The sequence below is a fragment of the Canis aureus genome, chromosome 10 (genome assembly GCF_053574225.1).
Source record: "Canis aureus isolate CA01 chromosome 10, VMU_Caureus_v.1.0, whole genome shotgun sequence".
Lineage (NCBI taxonomy): Eukaryota > Metazoa > Chordata > Mammalia > Carnivora > Canidae > Canis > Canis aureus.
In genome coordinates this window covers 41,493,288-41,507,620 of record NC_135620.1, presented here as the reverse complement: position 1 = coordinate 41,507,620, position 14,333 = coordinate 41,493,288, and the positions used below count along the sequence as shown (strand labels likewise).

The window sequence follows — 14,333 nt, the reverse complement described above, 5'->3', positions numbered from 1 at the left end:
ATTAGGGCTTTCTCCACAACAAACAAAGAGTGGGCTCATTTTAAAATCACTTTTGTGTTATGGAATATGATAGACTTTTGAACAGGATGGTGTGTGTATGAGTGAGTGTGTGAGTGTGAGACCAGAGAATGGACAAAGACAAGCAGTAGGAATGTGAGACTTCCTAAATATATCTTTTATTTGGCATTTTCCTCCTTAATATTAGCTTCCAATTATAACTCAGTTGGTAATGAGGTTATCATGAAAAAGACAAATTACTCTGCTTTTTATGTTTATATACATTTGTAAACACTCATCAATAAATTCAGTGGATCTCAGCGATTTTAAACAAGGCTCATTTAAAAATATTTCCCTTATGATCCTCAATTTTGAGGACTCTAATAAACCAACTGTATTTATTAAATAATAATTTGTTTTTCCTTCTTAGTCATTAGAAACCTAGCTCCCCAATGGAAGCCTCTAAACAGTATGCAAACTACTATTCATACTCAAAGCTGTGATCAGTTCAGATGAAAGGACAGACCCTTGGTTTTTTTTTATCATGGCTATAAACACAAAATTCTTGAACCATGGAAGATAGTCCTGCCTCTTTATTTCTTAAGTTGGAGGATCCCAAGTTGGGAGCAGTGTAGCTGATGGCCATCTTCATTTCCAAAGCTGCATCCATTTAGTGGGTATGAGTAATTTTTAGAATCTGAAAGTCAGGTACTAAAAAGGGTATTGGAGTATTTGCTCTATCATCCCTAGCATGCTGAGCACTGGTTGTCATGCTGAAACAGCAGAATAAATAAGAAAAAATTCTTGCCAGAGGGGACTATAATACAGTATAACTCAGCTGCTGTGCATATGTGTGAGAGTGTTGTCACAAAAAAGCAGCAGCCTTGGAAACTTAGATCAATTTTCTTATCGTCAACTTTTTTTTTTTTTTTTTTTTTTAAGTCTATTGCCCTGACTCAGCATTTCAGATAGAAGTTCTTTATTTTCCAAGAAAGAGTGAGATTAGAAGAGAAGAAAGAAAATGTATAGAGGAGAAGTGCTGTTTGGAAACTGATATCATTGTATGACATTTCATGCATAAGTGCCTTTGTTTAGGGGGCCGGTTTGCTACGAAGTGCCTGAAATCAAATTTAACAGTGTTTTCTTTGATCCCTAGATTCTTGAAGTGAAAAGTCCAATAAAGCAAAGCAAATCAGATAAGCAAATAAAGAATGGTGAATGTGACAAGGTAGGTTTCCAGGGTGTTCCCGAGACTGCTGCAGCATGGACTGGCTGCCCTCTCCTTGTGTTTCCTTTGACCATCCTTGGTGGCTCCCCTTCCCTGTCTTCATCAGAGGTGCCCCACACCCCCAAATGGTGAACCTTCTTGGTGCTCTGTAGTTTGTTCTCCAAATCTCGCTTATGTCTTCAGTGTTACTCTGGGCCCTTAGGCTGCCTTTTGCCATGAAGCTCGCATTGCCAAGGGTTTCAGGCACATTGAGTTGGGACCTCAGAAAATCACATTAAAGGTAGAGGATTGAGGAATCTCAGCCATAAGTGAGCAGGGACGCCTGATCCTGGTGTAGTATGCCTTCCAAGTGTGCATCACGCACTGGAAATCTGACTTTAAGACCTGCTGCGGGTTAGTCTCCTGTTGTGGGCAGGGTCATAATATGCTTTGCAGAATCAGGGCAGGCCTGACCAAAGCTTCACAAACCTTGCCTTTGCCTTTATTGCAAACAGAGGCGCTAGGAAAACCCATACAGTTATGTTAACAAAGATTCCTGAGTCTGAGCATATGGGAAGAGAGGTGTGCTTCTGCCCCTGCAGAGGAGCTCCAGATGTTAATTTGGATAGTCATCTTGGTTTTTCAGAAGATATTCTCTTCTGTTACTTGCTGTTTACTGGCTGGCCGTGTTAGGTATAACCAGGAAAGCTTTATTTTTTATTTTTTATTTTTTTATTTTTTTTAAGAATTTGTCCTGAGATAATTGGTTGTGTATTTATACTTCCATGTTCAAATTTAGACTTTTATTCTCTTAGCTAAAAATCTTCTGAGATGAAAGAATTAAAAAAAAAGGTAAACTGTGCTAATATTTTTAGACTCACAATCTACCATTGAGTACCCCTTTTCCCTATAGATGAGGGTTACTGGGAGAGAGTGGGTCTGCTTCCTTGAATCTGTTGAGAGTAAGTGCCAAGAATTGCCCTTCATGAAACAGCTGGCTTTGTATCCATAACCACGAGAGACTAGATCTCCAGGAGCCTTGGGCACTGAGTCCACACAGCATAGGCAAGGGACATAGGATGGAGTGCCTCCACCTGCTGCTTGTATGTTCCTGTTTATTTATTATGTTATTTTTGGATTGCTTCCTAACATGCTTCTTCTTTGGGGGGGATACTCTTCTCTTTCAGGCCTACCTAGATGAACTGGTAGAGCTTCACAGAAGGTTAATGACACTGAGAGAGAGACACATTCTGCAACAGGTGAGAAATGCTTTTTAGCACATCCCTTTGCAGAAGCCACGAGGCCTGCTTCATCCTAGGGTAGTGTCATAGCACCTGGAGGTCACACCAGCCCTACGCTGGGCTTATGCCACCTGCAGAAGTATTTGGGTGGGTGTGGGGGTGGTTCTCATTGCTGAGGCTACCTGGAAGTCTGCTCTGGAGCTTGGCATGGATGAGCTCCTTCCCCTGGTGTTGCAGCAGAGGAAAACCAGGCATTTGTGGAGGTGACGGTGCTGGTGGGATGCCTGGATTCCTCTGCTGGCTCACACTGTCCTGTGAGCTGAGGGAGGGAAGAACGGGAATGCAAAAGCCTTTGGGGCCAAGCTTCCAGTTTCATGAGAAAACAGTGATAAGAATTTCAGTCAAGTGTTGTCAACATTTGTGATTCAATGGAGTAACCTTTTGCCAGTGCTCTTCTAAGAGAAAGAAATATTTTCCTCATTTCTCTTATCTTGTACAGCATACATCTATGATGAACTCAACTCCAAAATACTTGTGGAGTTGGGAAACTTCTCTTAGTACAATTTGATGTTTTGCAAAGATAAGGGTGTTTTTTAATTTTGCTATAGTTATAGTACTATTCAGTTTGTCTGCCGAATTAATGGTGGCTCCTGAGAAATAAGTTCCTTAACGACCAAAGAGAAGGTGGCGCTCTAAATTCCAGGGTGGGTTTGTAGATTAGTTCACTGTTTGAATTTTGTTTTATTACTACTTTCAAATGACTTAAAGTAGTATTTAATCTATCCCAGCTGTGTGTGGATTATTATTTTTTTAATGTTTAATGGCTGATGGTCACATTTATATTCTGTGTACATTTTTTGCTGAAAACTATAAATATGCGTTCTCAAATCTGCCAAGTTCCCTGATTTGTCGGATAGGGTTTTTCTTTTCTTTTTTTCTTTTTTTAAACCCTTTTAGAGTTTCAGATTTGAACCAAACATTACAGACCTATGATTTTTAACTGGGATGAGTTGCATTTCTTGCATTTCCATTTAAGTGAATATGAGTAGGGAACAGATTGGAGTGCTTCATCCTAAGAATTATTCTAGTCCTCTGCTAGTATCTTTCTTCAACATTCTTTTGTAGAAAAGAAAATTGTTCAGCTTGCCATTTACCAATTATGTGGGGCTAAATGACTGAATAGTGATGCTAAATCTATTAGCTGATATTCCCATCCTTTCCTATCTCTTTTTAAGCTCCAGCTCTGAACCACTGTGGAGCAATTGTCCAATAAAGCTATGAATGCATAAGCTGGGCCCAAATAGTCTCACAGGAGAGTGAAACAGATGTTTGGGCAGGGTTGAGACACCTTCACAAAGAAGGCCCAGGCAGTGAGTGCAGGAAGTAGGCCATTGGCAGGCTCTTACCTTGGGGTGTCATTGGCATTCCCAATTTCACATTGTCCTTTTAATTTGACCTTTGAAAGAACCGTGAGGGAAGGTGGCTTACTCAAGAAGTGGATTACTTTAGTATCCTAGAGGGAGAGAGTGATGGCTATGAATTTTTAGCCTGGCATCAAGGCGCTCCAGGACACACAGCGTTTCAGCCTAATTGCATTCCCAGGCCGGTTGAAAGCTCTCAGTCTTTGGCCTTTTGCCTTGCAATGCAGCTGAGGCTTGTGATTATGATACCATGATGCATGTCCTGTCACGGTTTACTGCTTAATTAATTCCTATTGTAAAACATAGCACTGTTGAGGACTAATGTTATTCTCCACTTCGAGAGCTGCTCATCTCGTGGAATGCATTCCGCAAAGTCGATGTATTCTTGCCATGCGGGCCTGAGCACCTGCGACAAGATTTCTGGTGAGGCCAGGAGCACATCCAAGGTCTTTTACTATTAAACACATCCTATCAAAAACTCTGCTCTGACAGTTTTATTGTCCTCACAAGAAGTGGTTAATATCTTTGTTTTACTCTGGGGACATGCAATACTGGCACCCAGCATCTAGCTTAATGGGCAGAAAGCACTAGATCAAGAGAGCCTGTGTTCTTAAGCCACTTTTCCTTAAGGTGTATTAAGGAAATACAATACAGGGGATGCAGTCAAACCCAGAGATCTGAGTACCCTGGACTGACTCATAATTTGATTTTTCTTCAAACTGTGCGTTCCACATTGATTTGGAAAGGGAGATGGAGCACTTCTAACCTCCCTAGCAGTTGAGCTCTGAGTCTGGGTTTGGCATCTTAGAATGAAGAAAAAGTTCTAAGGGAAACCAGGGCTTTCTTAGAAGACAGGTTCACAGTGTAGATAACAGCTGCTATACTTTTAAAATGCTCTTTGGAGAGATGGGAAATTAGTGGTATATTAGAGTATTCCTTCTAACATCATGGAGAACCCTCCCTGGGAAATGTTCTGCTGAAGATTACCTCCATCTTGGGAAATTGCCCTCATGTTACAGAATCCCTTATAGCTAGGATCCTGATGGCCTGCCTCTTCACCAAAGGTAGGGCATATGCGGTCCCACCCATAAACAGCAGCATATTCCCGTCCATACCCGAGGCGATTCTACAGGAAGACCTAGTATCTCCCAGACCTGAATCCACTGCTGGCAGCAGTGGTTAAAGCAAAGCTTGTTCATTGCTTCCCCTCAGTGAGAGGGCTGCTTTTGGGCAGAAAGAACCCTGATTTTTTAAAAATATAATTAGACTAAAAATAATGCATCTGTTTTTATGATTAAAAACTAGGGTTGGGGGAAAGAGCAACAGATTTAACAAGTAGACCTTACCCTGTTAAAAACAAAAACAACAGAACATGAGAGACTCCTAACTCTGGGAAACAAACAAGGGGTAGTGGAAAGGGAGGTGGGCGGGGGTTTGGGGTGACTGGGTGACGGGCACTGAGGGGGGCACTTGACGGGATGAGCAGTGGGTGATAGCCTATATGTTGGCAAATTGAACTCCAATTAAAAAAAAATGAAAAAACAAAAACAAAAAAACAGCCTGCATCGTACCCCCTAAAAGGCTAATGTGGCAGGAAATAATCCATCACAAATGTTTTCACCATGACCAGGATTGGAAGAATGAGTCAAGTAGTTGAGATACTCTTACTTCTCCACTAAGCATCCACGTCATGTGCTCTTACCTTCTTATCTACAATCACTCTGTCTTTCATCATTATTATTTTGGGGAGATATTCATTATTGCAGGATGATGCAGGGTGACACCAGCAAGGTAGAGCCACACCACATCAGCAGTACAAGGTGATTCCTGTAGTGAGGCAGAGAGGCATCCTTCAGGGACCAGTGGGATGTTTTTAGGCTTTGTGGCTTGTGTCATTGGAATAAGCATGTTAATGCTGTGCTTCTGATGTTCTAACTATCAGGATTCCTGGAAGGGAACCCACATTTATTTTTCTTTATGAAGTCTTTACTTAATTGAGGATGTGGGTACATGCTCTAATAATTCAGGTCATTAATGCCATTCCCTTTGGTAAATCGTCCCTAACGCCTTGACTGTGCCACTATGACCACTACTACCTTAAGGCCATCTCAGCATCTACTTGATGTATTCTTACAAGCTCTTACAGGCTCATTGAGTGAGATTGATCAGATCCCCTCCATTTCTTTGTGTGTTTGTGGCTGCAGGTGAGGGTGGGGTTGTTGCTTGTGGAAGAGGTAGGAAGGCCTGTCATCCAAGCACTGGAAATCTATGAGACAGTCCACAGCCTGTGAGATACCCAGTTTCCTAGCAGGCAAGTGGGTTTATTTGCTTTCAAATCAAGTGGCTTTTTCTAGAAGGTATTTTTATTGGTGCTTTCTTATTGGTAATTAGCAGCTATACTGAGTCACAGAAAGCTATCTTCCTAAAGGAGTGAGTTACCATTTCAAAGGGAAAATATAGGACTCTACTTTGCCCCTGCATTGTGATGTCACTACTCTCCTTCATCTTCTATTCTCCCTTTACCCCTGCAACTTTTATTGTAATTATTTTTTTTTTTAATTCAAGTAGGCCTTTTCTGAATTTTAGCTTCTGGCATTTTCCCTGCTTCATTTGTTTTAGTGCTAATGAAATGGCTAATAGTCAATGAGGGGAGGCGGAGAAAGCACTGGGTTTGATAGTTCATGTGTTGTACAGTTACCTCCCAGATCATTAAGGAGAAGTTATATTTGTATGTTGATCATAATCATGTTACCCTGATCTCTGTAGCAATTTAGTTTATAAAGAAGCTTTATTTATCCTCTTATTATCTTATTTGATCCTCTGCATAACCTATGTAATAGGTAGAACAGGTGGAGTTATCCCCATTTAGGAGATGAAAAAGAAACAGGGGCTCAGGTTATACTGTTTTGTACATTGCCATTCAGATAGTGAGCAGAGTCGGAAGTGATACACGAGATTTTGGACTCCGTTCTGAATGCTTGGGCAACTTACCTATTGGCCAGTTAGTTGGAGAGAGAGGTCACACTCTGGGATAATTGTTTTTTGCCTTCATTGTGTACATTCAAAGTCTATTTTTTTCTCTGTCCTGAAGATTACACATTTTCAATAGCCCTATAGTATTTTTATAGGTATACAGAATTGAATGAAATGCTCTACTATAGTATTTCAGTATCACAAAAATAGATAATTTACGCTGGAAAGTATGGTTAGTATGTATTTAGCATCAACTGAATTAAGTATTTGATTGCCTTGACAAGTTCGTGCCTGGACGTGGCTGTGTGTATCTCTGCATGTATGTGGATGTGTGTCTGTGACTTATCCAAAGCTCAAAGTTCAACAAGTTCTTATGTGAATGTAGTACTTTAACCATACCTGGGAACACCCTTTCTAGGATTCTCTTGATGCGTGATCTAGCGCTAGAACCCTGGGACCAGTGCTTTAAAGTAAGAAAGAGGTCAGTGAGGACATAGACCCCTTACTGTCCTGCTCTGCCAGCCTTCCCATCTTGCATTCATCCTCTCAAGGGGAAGATGGAAGCCTATCTTTATTCCAGACAGGAACAGGGGACAGAGGCCAGAAGACACATACTCATGGTCTATATTCTTTTCAAAAATTGTCCTGAAATCCCAGTGATTTTTGACAAATTTTAAGTAGCAGTATCTGCTGTATGTTGCTAGTGCATCTTGGGAGGCAAGTGTTTTAGCTGGGCTTGTGGTTACTTCCAGAAAAATCAAGCTTCTATTAGTATTAAAAAAAAAAAAAAAAAAGGGACAAAAGTATAGTCAGTAGGCAGTTTGCTGTATCTGTCATGATTTCATAGTAAGAGTAACATGTTTTATTATGAAACCCATAGTTATATTTATAAAGAAGAGTTCCAGACATTGAGTAAGGCAGTAACAGCTCAGTCTGGAGCCATGCGATTAATTGGATTGGGGTTCAGCATGTCTTTTATGCTTCTGTGGAAGTCAAATATGCCAGGAATGGGGAGCACATTTTCTTTTGAGACCCACTGACCCATAGGGAATAGTTCACAAATTTACTATTTTTTAAAGAAAACTAATCCTAAGAAGAGAGGGTCAAAAGTTTCCTTTCTGCTATTTTCCACCTGTAATTAGGTCATCTAAAACTCCATTGAATAAATAGCCTAAATAATTAAAATTGTTCTCTTTTTTGAGGTTATTGAACTAAAGAAAATAAGCAAGTGATAGGAGGGCGATTACAGAGACAACTAAAAATAAGTAGAAAAGTTTGCCACTTTTCTCAGTGCAAATATTTTTTCTTTCATCCTGATGCTATTTTTTTCTCTCCCCCACAAAGCTTGCTAAAATTAACCCCCATCCCAGTTTACCCACAACATACTTACCTAAAGTCCATGCTACCTCAGCACAGTGTCCATTTCTGATAAAATTATTAGTAAAATAAGAATGGCAAGACACGTAACATGATACAAGATTTTCTCAAACCAGGAACCAACAACATTCTTAAAATTGGAACCTTAGATGTGTCTTCTTGAAAGCCAAGGCAAGATGAGTACCTCTGCCACAATTTTTATCTTATATCTGACAGTTGGAGCCCACACAGTAAGAAATGAAGGAAGACTATCCCACACGAAGAGACAAAGGTTTTTTCTTTTTGTAGATAATACTTATTAACCTCAAATATCCAAGGGAATAAACTGAACATGACTGTAAGTAATAAATAGATGTTTTTATTCATTTTGTTGTGGTATAACAAAGTGTACAGCTAGGTGAATTTTAACAAAGTGAATGCATCTTTTATAACCAGCACCCAAATCAAGCAACAAAACACTTCCAGCCCCCTTCCAGTTACCACCCATGGTCTTCAGCAGGTAGGATTATAGATGGTTTCTCTTCTTCCCTTTTTGGGCTTTGTACTTTGAGTTTTCAATAACATAATCAGAAAGAAAAATGATCATTATTATATGTGTGTGTATACTTTATTTTATAAGGAGTCTTGTTATTTCTAGGATGGAATTTTCTTACATCTAGTAAGTATAGTCATTATCCATTGAGTCAGTAACTAATTTTTAAAAGAGTCTTGAAATTGTATCTTCCATAACCACCCTTATAGTAAAACATGACTTGAAAGGAGAAATCCATCTAAAGGATGTGAATGAAGAGAATAGGTAATCTGTTCTTGTTGAGAATTTCAAAAGGATAATATTCCTTTGGCTTACTAAATTGGCTAAGGGATAGTTCTGTGCCATCAATAGCATAAGACCCTCTATAAAAGAGGAGAATATTAGTCTATATAAAGGAGAATATTATTAGTCTCTTGGTTCCATATTTGATCCCCTCCACCTCTCTGTCTCTCTCTCTGCCTTGTGATATCCATCATTGCTTATTGCCCATTCTTTCTCTTCTTTACTCCCCTAGATCGTGAACCTTATAGAAGAAACTGGACACTTTCATATCACAAACACAACATTTGATTTTGACCTTTGCTCGCTGGACAAAACCACAGTCCGTAAACTACAGAGTTACCTGGAAACATCTGGAACATCCTGAGGATACAACAACTGGATGCATCAAAAACTGTTGTTTTTGGTTTTTTTTTTTTTTTTTTTTTTTTTGGTTGTGATTTTTTTTTTTTTTTTTTTGGTTTGTTTATATGGAAACACTCAGAATGATGCAACCAAAAGGGAAAAATAAAAATCAAACAACCTTCAGCTTTATTTTTCTTTAAAGCCAGTCATCATCTCTTGATAAAGGAGAGGTTAAGCAAACCAGCCTCAGCGGACCACTCTTCTCTCCAAGGAAATCACCGGGAAGAGTTAGCCTGGATAGCCTTGAAAACCAACAAATCAAACACAACACAAGAAAACTTAAAGAATGTGTATGGTATCATGTATCTTTCTCTGTGGTGGTTCATTCCACAGGACGAATGCATATTCAACACACTGCCTTATTACATAACTGATCTATTTATTATCGCATACAGATATTCTAAAGTTGTTGAGGGAATGACACCACAAGACATTATAAGTACTTGGTCCCACGGATGCTCTTTCAATGCAGCGCCCTTGCCATCCCAAGCCCAGTGACCTTACTCGTATACCGTGCCACTCTCCACTAACTTTTCCAAGTCCTTTTACTCGTTGCAGTCTGTATTTGCCACCTTTTGTTTTTCCAGTTCCAGAACACAAATATTATCAACTGGGGGGGGACCAAATTGCCACCCTGATTTTTCTTCTTTGTGGTCTTTCTCCTGAAAGTTGGGGCCCAGCCCTTGGCTGTATCCATATAATGATCTTGGACCATGGTAGAAAAATGCACCAAATAGGATCATATGAATTGTTGTCTAGCCTTAGTCAATAAACCTGTAGGACTTTGAAACAAGTGTACCTGTAAACGTCCTGCATCCAGCATTGTTGAGCTGTCATCAACATCCTTGTGTCTGTTTTACTGTTCTAATATTAGGTAAAAATGGAAGTAAAGGCATTCCACAGGATCATCATTTAAAAAAAAAAATTCTGGTTCTGTTTTCTAAAGAAATGTTGTAGAAATTCTTAATTTGGATCTATTTATTAGTAAGAGTTTCAGCTTTTTTCAGCTGCCAGTGTGTTATATCCATCTTTACCATAAAACCTGGAATAAGAGATTTTTGTTCACGTATGATCCTCTTAGACTCTTTTATATTTGGAAAATTAAAATCTTTCTTTGGGGGAAAATTCTTGGTTATTCTGCCATAAGAGATCATGTATTAATTTGTAGATTCAGTGGTTTGATCCTGTTTAGTCACTTGCTTATGTTTCCAGAAGGATTTCTTGTATTGATAAAAATGAAGATGGTTGGGGAGGGGGGCTATTTTTGTTCTTGATGTACCCTGTTTTAAAACTAGAAATCTGTCCTGTGGCATGCAAAAGAAAGCAAATTATTTTTAAAAGAAAAAAAAAAAACCCAAAGTCCTTTTGGTGTCATTATTCCATCCTCTCCATAAATGGAGATGTGCCAAGTGAGAACAGCTCATCTTCCAAGTTTTTGCTAGGAACTCAACCGAAAAGAAGGGAAATGAAGAAATACTTCTGGATCCAAAGGTTCATTCACTGGATCAGCCTTAAGAAAGCTTCTATGTGTGCGAATAGACCAGTCTCTAGGCTCTCCCTTGTTTATTCCCATGCCAGATGCTGTCTTTTCATACAGAGATTAACTAGTGTCTGTACAGAAAATGGTCTTTCCAGACCCATTCTTTTGGGCAGTAATGTAAATGCAGATTGATAATGAAGTTATTTCTGCATTTTAAAAAGGGGATTTTTTTTTTACATTGTTTCTTTCTATCCAAAGACACTATTTTTTCCTTTAAAAAATTATAATACAGCCATGCTCCTTGTAAATTACTTCTGAAGCGTCCTCCCCAAGGACAAGTGGACTTTTTCGGTAACATTACTATTCTTGATGGTTGGCATGAACAGTCCTTGAAGCATTTGTTGTGTGTCCCCTTCTCAATGTTTAACTCCAGAGAAACTGTTGGAGTCATTTTGGACATTAGGTGACTGATGTGTGTGGTTTTAGGCGTGGTTTTAGTTGTGTTTGGTTTTGTTTTTAACTTCGCAGATGAAAGGGGAGGGCAATGCTTACATGAATTGTTTGCAAAATTTAGAAATCTTTAAACATTTCTAACTGCTAATCCACATATTCTAATTAAGCCAGAAATGGATGTGGTTTAACTAAAATATCTGTGTAGTGTAACTAGAAATGTATATATGTAGTTGGGGCCATTTTTATTTTTGTAACTAAGTTGTGTGGCAAAATGATTTGACAGTGTGAAGGTTTTTCTTGTTCTTCTGACCACTTTTACCAGGAAACTAGGTAAAATATAAGCAACCAAACAAAAAAGGACAGTGAGAAGGGAAGCTATTGCAGTAATAATCTTTAGACCTCAAATTTAGGCAATAAAGCAGATGTCTTCAGAATATCGTCAAAATGGAAGTTTGTAAATTAATAACGAAACTCAAGAAAACTTACCCATCCACTAATCCTCATGGAGGCAACAAAATGAGTTTTCCACAAAATTTCAATAGAGTGAGAGTCACATTGATTTTTTGCACGTTGTATTCTCACTCTCATCGAATCTTTAAATGCAGAAATAATAAATCCCCTTTTCAATTTCAAATAGTTATACTCTCTTCAAGTACCATTCCCACTCAGTTCTGCTGTGTTTATAAACACTGTTGAAACCTGCTAGAAAATATATTTGGCACGTGTGCATCCTGACAGTGGCTTTGGTTTTTTTAAGCACAAAGGGGAAATGGCAGGGTTCAATTCCTTAGATAGATAGGTTTCAAATAAAATCATTGGGTGGGTGTGAATATGGTTTGAGCCAGCCAGAGTAGGAGAAACTTCCTTTAAATTTTCCTCCAGTACTTTGAGGAGGGAAAGATACGTATAGAACTTCCCCCTCTTATAAATGGGCTTGCATCTGGTTTGCAGCAGCATTATGTATGAGAAGGGATGCTTCCATGTGAGTTAGCATAGAGCAGTTATGTTAGCAACAAGACTGTCTACCTCTCCCTATACTTTTTGTAGACAAATAAGTGTGTCCATATAGGTTTGCATATTGTGTGAAAGTAGGGAAAAGGATAAAAACCCAAGACCACAGTACAAAAACTCTAAAAGAAAAAATCCTGAGTGTTCTAAACGTTTTGAAATTGCTAAGCACATCTCTCTGATCCAAATAATTATTCACCCTCCTTTTGTGGAAAGAACCAATAAAATTGGTTTTCTTCCCCTAAAATGTTCCTCCCACCAAAAAATGTTTCTGCTGTTACTTGTACAAACCAAGCTAACCTTTGAGAAACACAGTTTGGGCCTGCATAACATCCCACATACTGTTCGTTTCAAGTCCCACACATGTTAATAAGTTAACATATTTGTTTACAAGAGACTTTGCTCTTAAATGTTTTAACTCTACCCAGGTAACCAAGTTGGAGGTCCAGTGTTGGAAATGGTCAGCGTTCGTGTTTGGTGGCTTGTGTTCGATTTTTCTCACTTGGAAAGTGATCGGCTCTGGAGTAGTTTGCTATATGTGCATTGCGTCCCACCTTTAGCATTTTGTGTTCCAACGCTATGTACCGTACACAAGCACATGCTCATATTCTAATGTTGCTTCAGACTGTGGCTCTAAACTTGGGACTCTGATGTAGATACAACTCCAGCTGCAGTGAATGTTGAGGAGTCACTTCCCATGGTTTAGTTTAAGCTTGGGCTGGAAGTCTATATCTTTGACCCCTTTTGTGTTATATGATGCTTTTGATCATGTAGGCACTGCCATCCCTGGATATTCCTTGTAAAGATGCATTGAAGAAGTCAATTTAAAAGGAAGACAAAGCCACCGCTGTCTGTAAACTGTAAATATGTATTTTGGCACTTGTACTCCAGTATCTGCAAATAGAGTTATGATGGAAATGCTGACAGATCCTTCACGGTGGCCAGAGCTACTGTGCAGTGCAAAAATAAATTAAGCAAAAATGTATTCTTGAGATTAACAGTGCAAGGCCAATACGTTTTCTAAATCTGTCAGTATCTTTTTTAATGGAGTGTGTATGTGTAGTTATGTTGAAAGATACACTATGTATGTGTGTGTAGATGCTATTATGTGAACTACAAGGCATTCGTAAGATGTATTTCCCATCTCTAAAACCCATGTTGAAATATAAGTACAGATTGACAGAAATAGGTGTTTTACTTAAATTCATATCTAATCTGCTGTGGCTCCATTTTCTTTACAATGTATAGTCTTACTGATTGGTAAGAGTCCTTTGAGCAGAGTCTGGTTTTCGCTTTACATACAGGGGAAAATGAGCTCTTGGGCCTTTCTCAAGAAGTGATGCTGGTCCTGCAGAAGAATGAATGGAGAGATAAGAACCAGCAAGGGCACGGTCCAGCCCCCCATTCATCTTTGAGTCCCCAGGGTCTAGTACCATTTTCTGTATTCCTAAAAATAGTCATTTTTTTTTTAAGCTCTGCAGAGACAGGGTAAGAAATGATGGGGCACAGTCTTGGAATAAACCAGGTTGCTTGTACATGGCATTTTTCCTCTCTCCCCATATTTCTCTGGAAGGTTTGGTACATAAATTAAACAACGTGCTATCACTAGACAAAGTCCATCAAAGGCTCTGCATTTACTTGAGCAGCAAGAAGTGCTACCTTGATTAGACAGGAAGGAGAAGCTCTACTTCAAAGAGAATAGAATACTTTAAGTTTGGCAAATAACCCAGGAATTGGATATAATGCTCTAGTTCATAGTAAAGAGACTTACAGCAAATTTGAGAAAGTCACCTTATCTTCAGGCTGACAAGCCATTGAGATTACAGTGGGCTGCCTTGTATGCTATCAACTAGGAGCTGATTTTAGGTGTGGAAGCATCAGTCCCAGATGGGCTTGGCTGGCAGCTGAGCTTTCTAATGACCATGCTCAAATTGGACAAATCTCTTCCCTTGTTTGAACC

At 39.1% G+C, this 14,333-nt stretch overlaps 1 protein-coding gene across 3 annotated transcripts in view; it reads left to right on the top strand.

The window, feature by feature from the left end:
• Positions 1–13,559, top strand: part of MLLT3 (MLLT3 super elongation complex subunit) — a 280,717-nt gene extending 267,158 nt beyond the window's left edge. For 2 of the 3 annotated variants that reach the window (XM_077912123.1, XM_077912125.1), the window contains exons 9-11: positions 1,154–1,225; positions 2,392–2,463; positions 9,263–13,559. In XM_077912123.1, the coding sequence (XP_077768249.1) occupies positions 1,154–1,225; positions 2,392–2,463; positions 9,263–9,394 (276 nt within the window). In that variant the 3' untranslated portion in view covers positions 9,395–13,559. Of the gene's footprint in view, positions 1–1,153; positions 1,226–2,391; positions 2,464–8,332; positions 9,237–9,262 lie in introns of those variants that run through there. The other variant, XM_077912126.1, reaches the window with a different exon arrangement.
• The last annotated feature ends 774 nt before the right edge of the window (positions 13,560–14,333 follow it).